The 20,963-nt window shown below is 41.1% G+C and overlaps 1 protein-coding gene across 1 annotated transcript in view; it reads left to right on the forward strand.

The window, feature by feature from the left end:
• LOC144473801 (troponin C) overlaps positions 1 to 20,963 on the forward strand; it is a 42,346-nt gene that overhangs the window by 18,498 nt on the left and 2,885 nt on the right. Inside the window, exons 3-4 of the mRNA XM_078188022.1 lie at positions 9,314 to 9,404; positions 20,202 to 20,258. Of these exons, the coding sequence (XP_078044148.1) occupies positions 9,314 to 9,404; positions 20,202 to 20,258 (148 nt within the window). The remainder of the gene's footprint in view (positions 1 to 9,313; positions 9,405 to 20,201; positions 20,259 to 20,963) is intronic.

Genomic DNA, 20,963 nt, shown 5'->3' on the forward strand with positions numbered 1-20,963 from the left:
TGGTTTTAAGAGGTGATACGATGACACTGCTTGACCGGTAGTCGAATGAATTTTTAGAATATCGAGTATACTAATGCAAGACTACTCTAATATACACCGAATGAAATTATGAAAACAAGATGCATATTTAAAAATATGTAATGTGTAATTAACGTCTTCGCACGGGTGGATTTTGCGCAAATGGAGTTTTTCATAACTAAATTACAATTTCTCTTAATATATATTTTCCTTAAAATTACAATAATGTAAGACTCGCATTAAATTACTTTCCATTTTCAGTGATTTTAAATAATTTACAAAACACATATTTTAATATCCACTAAATGTCAATTTATTCGCATCGCAAACTTCAAAATATTTCTCTTGAACTTTTCCATCGAAAAAATACAGTCATTTCGTAGAAAGAATGGTTCGGGTTAGGTGCAACGTTTGAAAACTGATTTTCAAGGAACGAGCCGACCATGAGCGGATCGATAACACGTATCGAGCCTAATTGTAAGTGCCCGTGGGTATTCTGTGCGTTCTTGTGTATTCTAGGCGCCCATTGGTATTCTGTACGCATTCGTCATCAACTTGTGCAACTGTCAATAAATTAACGCACATACACGCACATACAGACACATATATGCGAATACTCATCGCAAGCATATCTGATAATTTCCTTAGTGTTGCACAATTGTTTGTCGAACGATGCATGGATGTAATAAATAATAACGAATTAAATAAGTCATTATTAATTCGTTATTATTTAATTAAGCTTATGTTGGAGCTATGGTAGAAGTCATAAAACTGTTGATTAGATCGACGATAAAAGCTGCAAGATAGTCTGTATGTTTACAGCAGAGTTGTGGTAGTTGTCTACAGTTTCAGTCGTTTAAGGTTTCTTATAGACGAACCACTTAAACACGGCTAATTAGGAGAATTATTATAGTGAGATTCCAGGAAAAATCTCCTAGGAAAATTGAGTAAAAAGTACTGTTGCTTTCTTTTGTTGCTTTTCTTTTCTGTTAAATATAATTGTTATTCCGTTATTTAAGGCGGAATAAAATTCTGTTCCCTCGTGATCAATATTTAATCGTTCAAATTTATCTCTATTAATAGAGATAAATAGATAAAATCGCATAAATATAAATAGTTCAAATTTATCTCTATCAATAGGGATAAATAGAGGATATTAATCAAATTTTAATCGTAAGAAATGATTATAATCGAAAAGGCATTTATCGTTGCAACTATGAAGAAAATGATACGGCAAGGGGATAATACAGAATGATTTTTATGTTGCAAACGAAATTTCGTAATCCTTTCCAGTCGTATTTCTACTCTCAGTTAGGAAAACAATTTATTTTCTTTTTTCATAAAATTAAATATATTACCGTATTACATGCAACTAAACATTAAAAAGGGATCAATAAATTTTGTTTTTTCCTCTTAATCTTTCATATTACGTATTCGTGTTCGTCCAACAAAAATTAATTCCCACCAGCGTGACACTCGCGTATAAACTCTATACCACCGCAAAAAGTTAAATGACCGTCATTTCTCTGCTTACAAATCTGACAAGCACTTTGCACAAGCATTTCCCATGACCGTACGCAATGTTTCGGGTCCTAAACGATATCAATCTGCGACATGGAATTCATTTTTCACCGGCCCAGATAAAACTGGATAAGTTGACGCTATTTTAGTTTTCAGGGCGCGATCTTTAAACAACAAAAATTGAAAATCAAGATTATAGACGATGGTCACTGAAAAACTGAAGTGTTTGCAAGTGTCGTCGCTTGTTAATATTTATTCAGTGGCCACCGTTTATAATCTTATAACCTAACCAATAAAATTTGCTTTGTTGAACATCTCAGATTCGATTCAAACTTCTCCGCGCCTACATCAACGAATGATACGCAGTTCCCATGAATTTAATACGAAACGTAGCCATCATACGCCGCTAAAACGCATTATCAAAAATCGCCGCGGTAAAAATGCGTCGCGCTTGAACGAATGGCGAAAAAGCGCGACGGATTCCCCCCGTTTCGCGGATCGCATTCCGTAGCCGTCGGGGCGTTAACGATTGGATCGCGCGGGGCTAGTGCTCGCGTCGCGTCGGAAGCTTCACCTCGATCCCTTTAAATCGCCTAACGCGCGCTTAAAGAGTTTAGCGGGTCGGCATTGGGGTCAGATGCGGGGTATCGCAGTTACCGCGTCGATATTTTAATCTCCGCGGGCTGGCTAGCGAACCGTCAGCCGGATCGTGGCCGTTGAAAAAAAAAAGCGGAAAACGCGGACAAATGAGAGGAAAGAGAGCCGGCGACAGAGATAGATAAAGAGACGGAGAGAGAGAGAGAGAGAGAGAGAGAGAGAGATCTTCCGTGGCGTGGGATGATACGGCCGAAGATACGACGGAATGTTAGCTAAATTAATTGCGCTCGAAGACAGACGGCACGAATGAATATTTATGAAAGGGCGAATTGTTCGAGTAATTAAAAATATGTAATGTCCGGCTCTTAGGTAAATTAATAGCGCGTGGACAGTTTAAGCCGTCGGGGCTGTTTAAACTAGTGTTTAAACTACTGTTTTTCAGCGGTAATAAGCGACGGTGTAAGTGGATTGTAATTATAATTTATCTTCACTTGATCTTTACGCAAATACCCACTGTCGTGGATCATTTTCTAAAAGTAAAAATTTGGAAGCAATACATTATCCCTTTAACTACTGCTGGCGCCTATTGCCAACAGTATTTATTTGCCTATTGGCGCCGTTTATTATTAAATTTGATTAATTATACATTGTGCAATATTTATGTTATATATTGCAAAAAAGCTTGAAATTATTGTTCGCTTCAAGTAATATTGGTTTAATGTAATAGAATTCAATATTTTGAATATTTTAATATACTTCCTGAGAAATGCATGTCCAACGAAAAACTACGGCCGTGCCAAAGACTGCCGCAGCCAAAGGGTTAGGAAACTATAATAACAATTAAGTCTGTTCGGGTGGGTTCGGGCAAAAGAAGTACTGAAACTGGAAAACCGAAACAAAGGTCAGCATCGCTTGCAATAGTAATAAGTAAATAAAACTGGTCTTCGCGAAGCTCCCGCAGCGGAGCGCACCTAAAATTGTCGAAGGCGCTGTCGACTTCGTAGTGTCGCAATAGCCCATTAGCCGCGAATGTTTAGATTACGCCAAGTAAATAGCTCATCAACGGCATAAAAGAGCCTTAAATGGTACCGCAAACGTGGCCAGAGAGCGCCGCCATTCTGAATCCGGTGGAGAACCGGAGTCGGAGATACAGCGGCGAAAGACGGGGTGAAAAATTCAGTACATATCCACGTAGCGGGTTGCATGGCCGCGAACCGGCTGAAAGTAACACATGGGACGAATGCAAACGAGGAAGAATATGGAATGCGTCGCGCGCAGTTTGCCGCGGATGTGGTCCGTCGATCGTGAATCAATGATCGACAGCGAAACGTATCACTGACTCGTCAAATGTTTAGAAACGCTGGATGTTTAAACAGCAAATTTCGTTGTACTTTCCATCCTCAGTTATTATTAATGATAAAGTATATAAAATTTAAATTATTAATTATGAATTAATGGTAATTTTTATCCATATTTATGCTAGCCACCTATTATTAATTATCGAATAATTTCGCTTAGCGTTCCGCGTACAAAAAATTATCTAGAACATGCGTGAAATTATTTATTATTGCCTAGAATCCGTGTACTATTATTTTACAAGAAATAATTGTAAGTTATTAGTTATTAATAATTAGTTATTAATAATATTATTTGTAGTAATGCAACAAGAAATGCTTTTCAGCAATAATTAATATATTAAACCATTATAAATTGCTTCCCTAAGTAATAATAGAGTTTCAACTTCGCTGATCGTATTCGAACCGCTTCCCTTCATTTGCTACGCTCGGAAAACCTCTCGACGTTAATGGATAAGAATGCGTGTAGAGAATTCTATCAGCGCGTGCGATCAATTATTTTGTAATTAGCAGAAATGGTCCATGTAACGATCGCGCGCGACGCGTCGTCCGATTTAAACTAACCGCAGTTAAGGTCGCATAAAACGATCCGCCTTTATTTGGCAAACACGACGATAAGCCGATTAATTATCCCGGAGAATAAATATCGGGTGGGGGGGTCGAGAATCGGAACGAATATTAATATTCTAGTTGCTGATCGCGTGGTAATCCTGCCGGTAACTCTCCGGGAATTCATTGTCGGCGTACACTCTGTTTCGCGTCCCCGATCCCGTTCGTCACGTTCCGCGGCTCTAAAGTTCGCGATTATCACCGGCGCGCGTCGGCGGAACCGCGATCGTCTCGTTTTTGTCCTTGATTTCCAAGATCTCGGCGATTTGTTGGGTATCCAGACAGACGCCGGCAAACCTTGCGAACATCCTGGGAAACTTTCGTCTCTTATCGGGCCGCGATGTACCAAGGAAAGTGCCGGCTCAAGAAGGGATATAGACACGATTTGCTTCATGATCGCGTGCTTCGGGCGAGACGAATGAGCAGCGGAATGGCGGAGAAACATCTGGGAATCTTGGTTCGGGATCGTAAAGCTTATCTTGCGCCAAGGATTTGCGACGGATTCGCGGGATTCCGAATAATTGTTTAATTTCTCATTCTCCTGACGCGTAGATCGTTCTTGGAAAGATAACCGGATTGGTGGAACGATTCGATCTCTCGCACGTTGTATGCGTAAATTTCATTTTTTTATTGTAGCGACACACGTTGAAGTGGCGAGCAGCTTTATTTTCACGGAGAAATTCATCGAACGTACGGTATACTACTGGATGTAGCGAATTAAGAAATGTAAGGAGTTATTGCAATTTTAACATCTCTAGAGGACATGAACAAAGTGAAAAAATAAATTACAAAAATCTCTCAATGCTGACACAAAAGCTGTTGTCGATTTTAAATGCCTTTTCGTTTACTCTCTTTCCAAAGATTGTAATTTAAAAATAAAGTAAAAAAAAGTGGAAAGAGAAAAAATATGTTGAAAGTCTACAAGTCCCTGCTACATTTACATGTTCCATAAAGTGTTAATATCTAAACATATCGTACGTGGCGATAAACGCAGCAGCCAGATCGATGGACGACACAATCTCTCATTAACACGTAGGAAATTAAAAATTACCGTTTACGCAATCGCGATAAAACAATCGGGGATTCTTTAATCTCCGTTTCTCCCTTCGCTCGCCCTCCCCAACGGTGTAATCAGCAACATCCGCCGCTTCCACACCTCCGACTTCACCCATCGAGTCCAATAAACCGCGTGCGAGAAGATCCCGAAGCGGTGACAGATTTTCTCTCGTTATCTACGTCGTTCGCACGGCCGTGACATCGTTTAAAAACTGCTCGGCTAATAAACGCGTCAAAGTGTTCGGCCAATGGACCGTCTTTAACCTTTGCCGAGCCGGTTTAATTGACAATTTGTCTGCAAGACACGCTCGCTGCTGACGCTCGGATCACCGAAAACGATCGAAAACTCGGTCGATCGAATTTACGTGTTGCGAGATCGGCTACGTCGCTGACAATAGTCTTAATTATAAACGATCGCGTCGTCGACGTTGGCAGAATAGGTGCTGTTGCCGAAACAATGGAATACTTAGGCAGGTAAACGACGCGGTGCTACAACGACTGTCTCCGACTATGGTTTTCTGCGTCTGTTGGTCGCAAACAATGCGCGTCAGGAATGCAAGATGGCCGGGATATTGACGTGTCACGAGGCGCAGCGACGCCCGGAATCATTCGTCGCGACTACTTTTTCTCAAGTCCCCGATTTCCAATTTCCTTCCACGGGACAGCGTTTCCTTCGCTCGTCCCGGAAACGGGGCCGGGCCAACGATTTCCACTCTCGACGAAGAAACAGAACGTCGTGGCAGCCGTTAAACCGGCAGAATCGGGCACTTCCGGTTCCCCGCGATCGACCCGCGATCGACGACCCGGGCTGTCCCGCCCTTTGACGGCACGGGCTACAAAGAAAAAAAACAGACAAAAAAGAGAGAGAAATGGAACATTGTACATTAGCTGCAGCGTTAAGTGGCTCTTCGATGCGTCGTGCACAAGCTTTCTATTCTGGAAACTGGGGCGAACCGTATAATTTCTACGCGAAAATGCTCGCACTCGTCGCCGCTCCATGGCCGTCGTCTTCGCTTTATCTCTTCTCGTCGAATTTCATAGAAGACGGGACCGTGTACCATATTTTTGGACACATTGTTTGATGAACGCGGAAACTTCAAAGGATGTTTCACTCGACGTTTCTTTCGTGGACCACGGGAAGTCTAGATTTCAATTTTCGTTTCTTTCTATGCATTACTGTCGCGAGAGAGGAAGAAATGATAAATAGATGCGCAGGAGACGATTTTATCGAGCCGAACTTGAGATGTACACTCCACTCGAGAAGTATCACGACGATTACTGAAAATGAAAGTGTCATAATTTGTTAGATTTACTTCAAAGTTAATTATATTAAAAGGTGACAAGTGTAATACCTTGATATAACAAGTATACGAATGTATTTTACGCTGCAATGAAAATGTTGAAGAGCAATACGTAGACCGCATCGCCATCTGGTTAATAGTCACTACCGTAGATTGTGACCCCTCTCATATTAGACTCTTTGTGGAGAACCACCTTTTGTTTTATCTTCAGTTCGCTTGTAACGACGCTAATGATCGCATGATTAAACGTAACCTCTTATAGTTCAGACACGTGTTTCATTCACGCCCTCTGCACTCGTTCTCGCTAAAAGAAAATAAGTTCTTGTCGTTAAGGTTATGTCAAGTACACATCCACCGCGTTTTTATTACCTTCCAAAATTTGTATAACCTCGACGCATTTCAAGCGATGATCGAGCACAGTTTACATCGAACGACGATTTCGAGTCGAGTGCAACGATCGAAGGATGCTTCAACGAGTGTGTCGGTACAGTGACATCGATCAATATTTATAATTTGCGGCACGCTACAGGAGCTTCGCAATTACCCGAACCCGTAATGTACAACGGGCAAACTACGAATTTTCGACTGGTAACCAACACTCGAAACCGTGAAGATAAACACGGAGCGTGATTGGCGAACTTATTTGCCTGTTATACGATCAACACGGTCAGCTTCTCCCGTTTCGCATGAAGCGCGTCGATTGAATTTTTTTTTTTGTTTGGTCGAAAAGCGCCAACAGTCGGTGATTTTGTAACGAATATCAACAGGTTTGTCTTCGTAATCGTGTATTCCGGTCACCGAATTGCGGGCTGTTCCACGCCTATTCGATTCTTCGACGGGCAAACGTGAAACTGAAAAACAGCGTCGAAATGAATTTAATATATTAACGCTTTACCGACCGGTAGCCTATAAATGGGCTTTTTATAGGCTAACCAATAATTTGTTATCTATTGTTGAAGTAAGAGTGCTAGAATGTACCTTTCGTGATGAATAAAATAAGTAAAATAGATGAAATAAATATTGTTTGATACTAATGTTATGAAAATTAGAAAATGTTAGTGTATTTAATTACCCTACAATGGCATAAATGATCGAATGACCGGTCGGTAAAGTGTTAAATGAAATTTTGAGTCGGCAGAGTGCGTGCTATTTTCTTTTTTATTCGTAGGTGGTAAATAATTTGATTAATATCCTTTTTTTTAGAAAAATCTATAAATCTAGTACGATTTTTACTCAAATTGATAACGTCGAATTAAGAATACACGGGAAATTTACTGTAACCAGCAACGAAGGTTTACTTCTTCGCTTAGAGTTGCATCAACTTAAATATTACACAAGGATCAGAAGGTATCGGAGTGCATAGTAGTCCAGAATTGAGCAAAGAAAGTGCCTACTCTTAGTCCGTGAATAAAAGATCAACTTCCCCGATGCGAGATACGTACAAATATAGTAAAATGGTAAGTGTTCTAGCGGTGTTGTTAAGAAACAAATAACACAATAACATTGACATAACCTCAACATTGCGTGCGGTTAAGCGGGCATTCATTTATGAACATTAGTGGCGCCATGTCGAAACGCCTCACGCGTTTTCCACTTCTTCCTCCGTTCGTTATTATTAACACTAAACCTAGTCGGCCAAAATGACCGATTCCACACTTTTTCTTTTAGAATTTTTTAGACTATAAAGAATTTTACATACGAAATTATTAAATGGATATCGAAAATGAAGCAGAAATTATAACACAAATGGCAGAAAGTCTAAATAAATCCAGTCTTGATATTTTTCTAAAGCAAAACGCGTAGCCACTGTTCTAGCTCCGTTGATTTAGTGTTAACCTCAAAACAGTGGATAGCGTTTAGTTCGTCTCATTCGTGATATTTATAAAAAATTCAATCTACCTTGATCTTTATATAATTTATGATACGAATATAATAGAAGTACAACTAATATAATCTGAATGGTATTTGTATAAATCAAATATCGGTATAAAATTGTAGAAATAATGTAAAAAGTGGCTGAAAAAAATATGATATATAAAGTAGATGAACAGACTGAAAAAAATATATAATGGTAGAAAATTCGAAATAATCGGTCCGTTTAAATAATAGATAAGAGATTCTAGTCGGAAAGGTTATGAAACAAAAATTGTCAATTTTAGATGGACTGTGTGTATCGGCGTTCGCGTTGCGTCTCTGGAGGTGAGTGTCCGAACGGCAAGGGTTAATAATTCGAGATCGTGCGAAGAAATGTAGAGGAAACGAGCTGTCGGACAATTATCAGAGAAGGATTCCTCTTAGCGTCCTCTCGTGGTCTGGCCGGCGCTGTGTGGCCATTAATGCTGTCGTAACGAAGCGGTGTCCAGCGGTGAATAGGGACGCCGACTACTAGCAGCGTTAACCGAGAGTCTATCCGAGAGAGGGATAGAGAGAGAGAGTCGAAACTCGTGGAGAACGTTCCCCGGGGCGTTATCAATCCCAATTCCATCTCGCGCGGAGGTCCGGCCGCCTCGTGTCACCTCTAGAAAACCGGCAACCGCCGATAAATAATAGACGTGAGCGTCGCTATTATTCCCGCGGCGGCATTTTTTCGCGGGGCTCTCGGTCGCCACGTCGTCGCAATAATCGGCGCACGTTCGAAGGAGCCGTTGCTCTCGTTCGGTCCTCGCCGTGGACGAAAGAAAAGAGCCTTCCGCCATTCTCCGGCATCGGCCGGATATTCCATTTTCCGCGAAATAAAAGAACCCTCATCCCACGGCGATGATTTATGCCACCCCCCTCCGACCCTCGTCCCATTAAACCCGAGCGCACTCGGAACAATTCGATGATCCCCTCTTCTCATTCTTTGTCTGCTTTCAGGTGTTCGACAAGCATAACCGTGGATACATTACCGCGTCCGATCTGCGAGCTGTCCTGCAATGCCTCGGGGAGGACCTGTCCGAGGAGGAAAGTACGTATCCGATATTTTACAAACCTCTGCTCGATTCTGTGCACGAGCGGAAACTTGCCAGGATTTCTTGTACGGGGTGTTCCGTAATTATATCAAGTCTCGGAGAGGGATGGAATATCTGAGGTGATTTCAAGTCACCTTTTTACTTGGCGCGAATATGCTGTCCGGTGTTTACGAGTTATTAGCGGAAAAATACTGATGAACGTGGGTTGAGATCAGCTGACTGAAGCAGCGATTGGAACTACGGTGCTACTGTAAGATGCGACGGCAAAAGGGAGCTCCAGGTGCTGTACTCGAACACGAACGAGCCAGCATGCAGTTTTAAAATTTCAGAAAAATATTAACGCTAGAACTACAAATTCTACCGGAGAGGTCGAAATGGCTCGTGTTTTTAAATCGACATGTCATTTAAAAAATAGGTAGCATTTCACACGATTTTATATATTTTTCTATTTTATAAGAGATAAGTTATGAGTTATTTTAGTTACATTTATTTATTTCGTTCCGCAAGAAATCGTGATTTAAACATATTTTTAATTTCGTATATAACCCTATTTATATTCCCCTTTCAAAGGTAATAAATAATTATACATGGGACCTTTCGGAGGTAATAAATAACCATACACGGAACCTTTTCGGAGGTAATAAATAATCATACACGGAACAATCACGTTACTTCACAGCTTCGAATTTGATGCGAAAAGGTATCGATTTGGTGTATCAATTATCGTATCGAATATCGTAACAAATATCGTGCAATCAACAGTATAGTCAATTTACAGTGATAACATTTCTTTTTATATGATTTCGACGATCATGGCGCTTCTCCCGCAACAGGCCATTTCTGGCCAATATCGTATTCCAATCGATCTATCCCATCGCGTCAAGGGATAATTTAATTAATTTAGTAGCGACAAAGTGTCACGAATATACAGAACACGAATGTTACATTGTTTGTCCAGCAAGGATACGTTAAAAATAACTCTTGCTAATTAAATTGCATAAAAATACAAATTAAATTTGAAGCCATTCGAGACCAACTTCTCTTGATTCATATTGAATGTTATTTAAGTACTTGTAATATTGACTGATTATTATTCATAATTACAAATAATATAGCAAGTTTCAATAGAATAATAAATAACTAGAGTGACGATTCGAGTAAAAATAACTCTGCATAGAACGTGTTAAACATATCGTGTGCCATAATATCCGTGTGAAGTTGACTAAATAATGTACTCAATGCAATTGACTATTTTTATTATTAATTTATGCAATAATGTCGAATGAATTATTTTACATATCTCTGACGCGAATTGTATCACGCAATGTCTAGCTAGACCATAATACCACTGTAATTATTTGACGGTACGAGTTGCAAAAATAAATCTAATTCGCTCGAGTGTTCAAGAGGCTTGATCCAATAAGATCGGCCGCTAATGAATATCAGCACACATTCTGCTTGCGCGCTATTTCAAGCCGAGAATGAAATTCAAATGAGTCGTATTAAGTACATATCTGCTTAAGGTCGCGCGTATCAGGTGGCATTTCAACGTTTACACGGCGCGTACTTTTCAGCTAAGGGATTATGCAAATGCACCTGTAGATTTTAGAACGGAAACAGCCTTAGCAATGTTTTGCGAAGCTTCGAGTTTGCATATCAATTACCGAAAACATTGTCGTAAGCTTCTTCGCGCCGGAGCATATACGGGGATATTAAATTCGTTTAAGCCGAGGCGAAACGGGACGTGTACGGGTATTCAAATGGTTCGTAATCGTCCGAAGAAAGCTGCAATCATTAATATGTTTATAAGCTCCCTCGAGCGCGATAAAGCTGGTCTACGCACAATAGACTCCACGATAAGGTCAACAGGACCGGTACGCAAATTGCCAGCCCAATGCAACCTACTCAATGTTCAATCGTTCCTGTAGGCAATCGGGACTGTACCTCAAAATTTGTAGATGCGATACTATAGCCTAACTACGTTCCTATACAATCGACGGAGTCTATATTTTCGTATCTCGTTGTTGACGTCTTACTTTTTAATTAACTCCTTGTACTACGATTTCTTCAACGCTGCGTTATTAATTTAGCACTTATTTGTTATTAATATTTTTCTTAATATTACCAGACAATTCTTTTATTGTCTTCATGTATCTTTGTTTCTAGACTCTGATAGTAGAAGAAATAAATTCGATTTCGATTCAAAATAAATTAATAATATTTAGTAGATCTCGCACGAAATTTGTATCACGAGTCTGACTCGTTATTACAGTGCAAAGGGGTTAAACGCCCGAACGCTTAGATTTCACGAAAATATGTTATTCAACCAAAGTCACAATATCTCATAGTTTCAGGTAGAACTCGATGAGTTGTATATGAATCGCAAATTATTCGAAGCATATTCGTAACAGCATGTGTACGCCTCGCGTGCGTCAAACGGGGACCTGCCAGCAATTTACGCGCCAGCCGGTATTTGATTAGAGTTATCCGTACCGCGTAGCAAAGAGTAATTGTTTTCGTGAGTTTTCTAATCCGACGGGAACGGATCCGGTCGGGCCTGTCGATGCAAAGCGAACAAATATTCGCGAACATTCGGTAAACTGAAACGAGGTCCGAAAACTGGCGTACCCAACGGCGATCCAATCGACGCTGCCGGGGGTGGTCTTGTTCATTTTCACGATAAATCGGCTCGAGTTTCGCAATTTGCGCGCGCTTATTCAGACGGGGGCCGCGAGGGTGGAGGAGGGGTGGGGGTGGGGGAGAGGTGGTGGAACCGGTCCCGCGCGCTTATCGAGGGATAAGTTTGAACTGTGAATGGCTGTCTCTTGCCGACTACAAAGTCCCCGGGAGTTATTTTCCCCGGCAGAGATTTCCATAACTCGCAGCACGCGAAAGAATTGGGGCGAAATCTCGGGCCGAGGGAAAATACGCTGAAGCCGGGGCGAGCTTCGGTGCTATAAGAAAATATGGTGAAAGGAGACGGTCTGTTTTTGAAAGGCGACGGGGAGTCGGTCTAATTTTCGCTAAAAAAATTACGCCGTATAAAAGTGAACGGGACCGCTGCGCGAGGATTGTTATCACGGCAAACACCGTACGGGATTCCCCGTTCTAGGAAACATTTGTTACCGTTGTTCTCGTCGCCCCCCACCCGTAGGCGTTATCCCGCAGAATTCGGTGGCCGGTTTCGTTTAATTCGATTCGACGCCTTATCACGGAATACGGCGAGCCTTCGTTCCTCCGTTTCCCGGCGGAATCACGATCTGCTTTCCCGCCAGATTCGAACGTGTCGGCAAGAATAAGTCACGTGGATAAACAGCCCCGGCGAAGACCGGCCGAGGCCCGTGCCGGGGATCTCGTTATCCTTTCGCGAGTCTGGCACGCGCGCGTCACTGTAATCTCGCAGGGCTCCTTTGCAATTTAAAGTGGCCGTCACGTTCCGTGCTCGCGCGCGCCTCTCCCGATCGGGCTCCGCTCCTTTATCCCCGTCCGAAAAAAGTGTGACAAATGTAGTCCGGCACAATTACGTTCGGGCCGGTTCCCAAAATCGCAATACCAATTCGTCTAGACCGGTGACCTTCGATTATTGGAATCGTTGCTCGGTGATTCGCCAGGCTTAATTAACGCGTTTATTCGTTAAGCTATATTATGCGCTTCGCAATCTGTTATACAGTCGTTTAACCTTTTAGCTGCGTGTGACGCGCGTACACGTCATAAGGAAATGGCAATTTTATATCTTACAATAAATATACCTCTACCATTTTTGTCAAAATGTTTGTGGTTACATAAATTTCGCGCGCTTTAGGATAATTTTAGAACAATTATTAAAAAGGTTATACTCAGTATGATCGATAAAACCCGTAACAAAATAATATTATAAAACAGATAAAAATGTCAGAATTGTAGAAATTAAATGTTACGCAAATTGTATAGTTTCGATAAATGTTGCACACAGCAACGCGATTTTAGGATCTCCAGGTGCTGTAATTTTGATGAAAACATACCGTGCAAAATCGTTCTTGACCTCCTCAAATTAAGTTAAGACGATTGCTGTTGAACTGATTGTATTTAAAAACTGCTTGCGTTTGTAGCGAGAAAGTATTATAAATACTATACCAGTAACGAAGCATCACGAAACAAGAGATTACCTTATGTTAACTAATTATTACATAACCTTAACTTTATATATCATAATAGCAAAAAGAAACGCACTTCGCAGTATATATTTCTATTAGCCTCTTAGGCACAGCTGAATTTTGCGCAAATAAAGTTTTTCATAACTTAATTACCATTTTTCTTAATACATATTTTTCTTCACTCATTTACACTTTAACCGTTTACTTTAATAATTAATAAAACAATTGAGTAAAGCACGAAACATTCACGAAAGTCACTATAGGTGGCACGTCGTGTCTAAGAGGTTAAGATTAATGGAACCATTATTCGCGCCTCAAGAAGTGACGGGTGGATGGAAATAAAGTAATTTTGTTGAACATGTAGTAACAGCAGTAGTAATATTAGTTATTATTCTAAAACCTAATAACGGCATGTCACATGAGAAAAGCATCTAACGATACCTAATTTTTGTTAAAATCTTCCTGAACAATTTATTCTTCTTGAACATAACTTTGACATAACCTGAATAATTTCCTTGAACACGAGTTCGACAACAGTGGCTATTGAACAAATGCTGACTAGCATTATTTCCCCGAACAACGTACAATAAAACAACGTTGCTATTTCCTTTCCAACTATATATTTATTTTGATACGTTTTTCTTGGGCGAAGGTGTTCGAGAACTGGCTTTTCATCGTGAAATTGCTGATCTAACCGAGGAAAATCGCGTTGCCTGGGAACCTCTTCTGCACGTAGAGGACTTTCATTATTCCGCATTGAATTCCGATATATCATGAGCTAATCTGTAGTTTCCTGGTGCTTCGTCACTAGCACGCTATTTATAATACTTTCTCATTGTAAACGTAAACACACCCTGAATAAACTCGGTCTAATCGTTATCGGGGCTTCGGCATCGTTTTTCAAGAGAATAGACCATTTACAATTCGAGACGTTATTTCGTATAATTGGTCCTCGCCGTTTGTAGAATACGAAAGTATGGCCAAGTATTGTTTTCTTCGCGTTAATGTTTAATGTTAAGGACGATTATACACATATTAAATCATTTTGCGAGGAGTTCGAGTTATTAAAAAAATGTTGTTACGAAAGTTGTTGTCTCGTCGGTGGAATAAGAAAGGAGATCCAAAAAAGGTCGATCCAAATTTTTTAAATGGAAGGCCCTACTTTTTATTCTATAGGAATTAACACAGCTAGCACCGAGAGAAATCTAAAGAGGTGCTATATGATATTATTGTCGGATATTATTATTATCATTATTGATAAAGATAAATCGTTAGTTTATATTTACGTCCTTCGTCACCTTTATCGAACTGTGATAACACATGTAGTTTATTTAAAAAAAAGGAAAGAAAAGAAATAGATCCAAGTATAAAATGGAGTTACACAATTAAAACTAGCTTCACAGTTACTACTTATTCACCTAAAATAACAGCGACTGCGAGACCCTACTTTCTACTTTAACCCTCAACTTTCTACCGCCTACTACTCCACGACTCTCCAACTGCCCCTCAACTCGCAACCCTCTCTCCATGAACCACTCTATTTTTTTCAAGCTCGCCGTACTCATACCGTCATCCTTATACCCAAATATGGTTATAAACATTGTTGCCGGACCAAAGGCTCGCATCATTTACAATCCAACGCTGGTCAAAGTCACTTTCTCTTTTCATTAGCGCACCTAAAGCCTGTATCTTAACCCTTCGCACTCGAACGGTGATTCTGAGACACCACTGAAATTGTTACAGCACGTTCCAAAATAATTTTTATTAAATAAAATTCAATTTCATGTGCATAAAATATATTTTGTCATATAAAATGGAAACGCTACATGTCAGAACAGTTATTTTAGTATTACAGTGAAAATCCATCCTTTTGGTGGATAATTATTTCTGCGATTCTAACTTCTTATGAAATAATTTTTAACGCATTAAATAGAATTTTAGCGTGTACCGCTGTAACGGTACACGTGGCACGGAATGTGTTAAAATTAAATACCTGGTGCTCGAATATTCTCGATACCACAGAACTGGCCGAATAATATCGTATAACATCTCTTTGAATTTTTCTCAGTGCTGTTACTTTTTGAAAAATATGTATAACCTTCCATTTAAGAAAATGAGACCGACCACCGAATCAAAGATGATTTGATTAAATGATCCTCCAAATTAGTATCTCCTACGATACTCCAGCCATGAGAAAACAATTAATATAAACTACAATTAATATAAATAAATATAAACTATACAAACGCAAGTTTATTCCATTTTAATTCGCTTTTTATCGAATTGTAAGGATTACGCGGTCGACTGTATCGAACAATAAAACGAAACGTACGAGCGCGACGGTAAAACGGCGACGGGACGCGCGAAACGGCTACGTATTTTCCCGGCGAACCTCGAGGTGGACAATCGTGATAGCTCTTCGCGCAAATTTAACCGCGTTGCGCTTATGGTAGCGACACGGTTTGCGCGCGCGCGCGCGTCCCTCCGCGAAACGGCAAATTACGTTTTCCCGTATTGGACCGCCGTCTACGGTGACCAACGTAATAATACGTCGGCGCGCGGCGGGGATGGGGGACGAGAACACTAATTGGCCAGAATCAATTGGATCTGCACACGTATTTCTGTCGATATTAATAATTGCCGAGGGGTATCAAACAGATTACGCCGGGCGGAGAGCCGACTATCTTGCGAGGAGATTGTCGGTTGCGTAAGCCACCGCCGAGCTACCTGTTAATCTATTAAACGAACGACTCGATGAATTACAATTCCAGTAATTACCAGAGCACGAGTCTACTAATACAAAATATATATATATATATATACCAACCCTTTTCTTCCAGAGATGAATAAAATCCACGGTTCGTCCATTATTTTAGAATCGATTCGAAAACTTAAATATTTTCCGCACACAAAATATTTGCGCCGCGTCGTATTTGATCAATCCCGTTGTTTATAAATATCAGATTGATCCGAGAATGGAGTTTTATTTGATAAAATTGTCCACCGTGCAACGCGTTGTTCATTTCATTTTCAAAATATTAAACCTTTGTGTTCGATGTGTTTCGTTCCCTTAAAGGGGAAGCTTTGGAGCGTGGATTGTTATTAAATTCGTTAAATCCTAGCCGTGGGACAAATTGAAATTTATCAGCGAACAAAGTTTTCTCGTTTTAATAATAGGTAAAAGTACATCTGTTTTCGAGGTGGTGTGAATCGACTAAAATTGTAGAATGGATGTTAGGGGCCAGGTACGCGGGCCGTTTTCGAAATCGAGCCTCCGATTTCCATTAATTATTAACTGGCCCGTTCAGCCGTAAACTCGAAATTCCGACCCGATAAATCGCGGAAAGGAACGTTAGAGCCGGCGTCTTATTCTCGCGGCGTAGCTAAAGTTTCCTCGAGTTCTTTCGCAACCGCCCGCCCTCCCCTCGGGCTAACGTGATTGGAATTAACACCGAAATTAAGGGATCGGAAAACCGGACCGCTAATTGGTCACGATTACGCGAATTGGAGCGAACTTGGTCGAAAGCGGTAACACGTTCGGACACGCGGCCGTAGCTTTGCGATCTTGTTTGCAATGGAAATTAATACAAAGTTGATAGTGACAGCGGTCCGGAATTAGTTGCAAAGAGAGAGGAACACCGATAACACACACAAGGGGGGGGCGGGGGCGGACACCTCGCCGCGAACGATCTGCATTTTGCCGGCGGTGGCGCGACGCGCCGGCTATCGAACATTAAATTAAAATATTGAACATCGAATTAAAACGAATAGGAACGAGTGATTTCCGGGAATACCGGGAAACGCTGGCTGCCGTGAAAGCCTGACAACCGATATTAAAATTGTCGCCCGACGGTCGGCCGCACACGGACAAAATAAACCACTCCGCTCGTAAATTTCTGACAAGGATAATCCTTTTGTTCCCGAATCCTCGCCGCCATACTTTTCGCCCGGCGCGCGGTGAAGTATTAGTTCCGAAATTAGTTGGCGAAATACAATTTTTTAAATCCCTCGAGATATAAAACATTTTTGTGTTTTCCGGTTATTGAAATATTTGAACAATGATTTACCAGTGTTATCCCGTTTATTTATGTACCGAATGGCACGTAGCACCGCAATGAAAGTTAACTTTCGTAGTAATAATTTTTCTTTGCAACCGTTTCAGAATTATCCGGCTATTTAAATCGTTTATATGCGACGAAGGAACCTTCATTTTTTTATAGATACCTTTTAGACATTTTTTGTAAATATCTCGAGATTTAATAATTTTTTGGCCATGGTATCCTAATAATTTTTTACGTAGAATGAACGGAAGAATCGATCTGTGTGAGAGAAAATATGCATTTCTATTTAAAGAAATAATGGAATTATTAATTGCAGACGCACTGCTGCGTTTAAAAAAAAATTCAAAGGCCTAGAGATGTAGTGCTCTTCGAACCATTTATCTTTCTCCTTTGGCATTTTTTCATAAATGCAATAATAACGGAGTTATGGCTTGAAACAGTTGCGTGGACCACCCTGTATATCCTGATATTAACTCTTTGCCGTGTAATCTACCAAATATGTTATTCGAATCTTTCGAATCGAAGTGAAATTCTGCATGTGGGAATTTATTAATTCTAATTGACGCAGCATTTGAAATAAGTCGCAGCGGTCGAAGGGTTTGAAAATTATATTCCACGACGCGGAAGCTGTCCTAAATATCGGTACGCCCCCGCCGAGTCCCGACAATCGAGAGATACCAATTAACGTGTTTGATTCGAATCGAAAATCCAATTTTTCGCGATTCAGTTCCGGAAATTCGCAACGAGCGGACGTCCGCCGTCCCTGATAAAAATCATCGTTTCGCGTCGCTTTGCGGTGCACGCGCTATCGGTTTTACGGGAAAAGGGCAGAGAGAATTATCGGGCACGGGATTTGCGCGCGCGTGGGGGAGGAAAAAATTGTAACGCGAATAATGACCGCGAGCGCGCGATGTTTCACGGTGCGATACCTCGCGCCCGGACAGGTTTAACTCGACGCGTCGCGTCCGGCCGGCGAGAGTTTAAAAATTAAATTGTACGGCCGTCCCGTCGATTAGCATACGATCGTTCATGGGTGATTTTAATCAGGCCAAATGCAATATTTGCCGTGTCAGTGAACGCCTCCGATGGCAATAGCGGCGATATTAATTTCTACTTTCCGTCAGTCTGTCTGGCCACTCTGTAATCATCCAGCGACAATGCTGGACGCGGACGAAATCAGAAATAATTATTCAGCGGCACGCCGAAGCTACTGCATAATGTCAACCGTCCAAGTTACTACATCTGTTTATGAATTATAGAGGCGACTGATAATTTTGTTATGCTATGAAACGAGGGTATCCCCCGATCAGCGGAAAGTCCGCGCGCGTGTATTTGTTCTATTAATTATCGGCTCCGAATGCTGAACTTCATTCTCGATAAAGCGATCTTTCAATATAAATTTCCTGACAAATTAACCGCTATGTCGACACACACTTTCAACGCCGCTTCTCCCAATCGGATTTATCCAATAGCTTCTAACTGTTTTATTACTTTTGTTTGCCCGAAAGCACTCTGTTTGACAAAATATAAAATTCCATCAACGAAAGTCATTGGTACCAACGTGTGTCCATTGCGAAAATTAAAAATGGCCACCGGTAGTCATGCCACTCTCAAAATATACCAAACATTGAGCGACGTGCTCGCGCGGACCAACATTTTCATATCCTGCAATTGCAACGTTTTTATCCGCATTCCTTAGCCACAACAGAACACGTCGGGGATAGAACGATGGACGAATTACGTAAGAGACTAGCTTCTTTATTTTTCCACTTCTAAGTTTCGTGCCGTTATTCACAGTTCTGCGGGAAACGCAGATAAAGAATACCCGGCGGGAAAGGTAATTCAATTTTTGGTTAACACAATTTCTTCGTACGTTGTTCGAGCTCGCGAAATTCGCTCAGGAGCACGATTAACAAAAGTAGAAGTCGCAATTACGCCGGATCCGGAGCTGATATAAATGAATGTATCTTGACATAACCTTAACATAACCTTAGCAAAAGAAAAAGTCGCAATTACGCGGCGGATCTAGAGCTGATATAAACAAACATACCTCGACATAACCTTAACATAACCTCAGCAAAAGAAGAAGTCGCAATTACGTCGATTCAGAGCGGATATAAACAAACGTAGGAACAACGCTGGTAATAAGCACAATTGTACTTCCACGGGGACACGGTAAAAACTCTATCACAGAATCGAGAATTATCATTTTCTGTGATAAGTTATTCCCCGCGTTCGCTTCGTTGTATTTAATAGACCGACGGCTGCAGCAGGCTGCTGGCCAATTCCCTCTTTTCCAGCGTACCTCTTCCAGCTTCTTTGCCTGCTAATTCAAACCGGTGACCTACTCGACTGTGGAATAATTTCGTACGAGCCATGTGTGTGTGTGTGTGTGGTCGCGCGTGGGTGGCCCGAAATTTTGCGAAAGTGTGCAAGCGTCTACGAAACAGTAAAACGAAATACAGAGAGAGAGAGAGAGAGAGTATACCCGTAGCTTATACCTTGCCGTAATGGTTTTCCCCCGATCCGTCGAGGGATATGCCAGCGATAGCGTTTGGACAAGACGAAATATGTGATGCGAGCTTTTACTGTGTTTCAGTCGAGGATATGATCAAGGAAGTGGACGTGGACGGGGACGGACGGATCGATTTCTATGGTAAGCCGACGCTGCGGGCTCGCGCACCGTTTGCCCCCTCCTGGAGACTTTCTAATAATCGGAGGAAAATATGATTGACACGGAGGACAGGGAGCGGATCCTATGCCACCTGTCTCTCCCTGGCATTCGCCTGCGATCGACCCAGGCCGAGGAATCGGGGGAGGACGGCTACCGTGGCCAAGTCTTCGCATACGGCAAGAGCGAAAGTCGTCTCTACAGTTTCATGAAATTGCGATGGGTACACGGAGAGAAGCTTCGATGAAAAAGGGGGCAAAGATTCTTTCGGTGGTCTCTTGTAACCGTCCTCCCCCTCTCCTCCCTCAATTTCAGAATATTGGGAACCGGACGTAAAATCGGCTAGATATGCTTCTCCTCTTTAACTTCGATTGGTTTACGATGCACTCCAACTTCTTTTTTTTTTACATTCTTTCGGATTATGAAAGTGCCCTAAGTTCATAAGAAAATATGTTGAGGATAAAGAGTTTGTAAAAGTGCACCGTATACTAGTTTAAAAACAAAAGGCCAATAGAAAGGTTAACGTTCGTTTTAGAAAAGATCCGATAAAAATGTTAAATGATTCATGTGATATTTAACTTTTACGTAGAAATTAAAAATAATATTTTGATATTCATTGATATACAAACTGTTCCAACTATAAAAGCTGATCATTTTTAAACTATTGAATATATACAAAATTATGAAATG

The sequence above is a fragment of the Augochlora pura genome, chromosome 7 (genome assembly GCF_028453695.1).
Source record: "Augochlora pura isolate Apur16 chromosome 7, APUR_v2.2.1, whole genome shotgun sequence".
In the NCBI taxonomy this organism is placed as follows: domain Eukaryota; kingdom Metazoa; phylum Arthropoda; class Insecta; order Hymenoptera; family Halictidae; genus Augochlora; species Augochlora pura.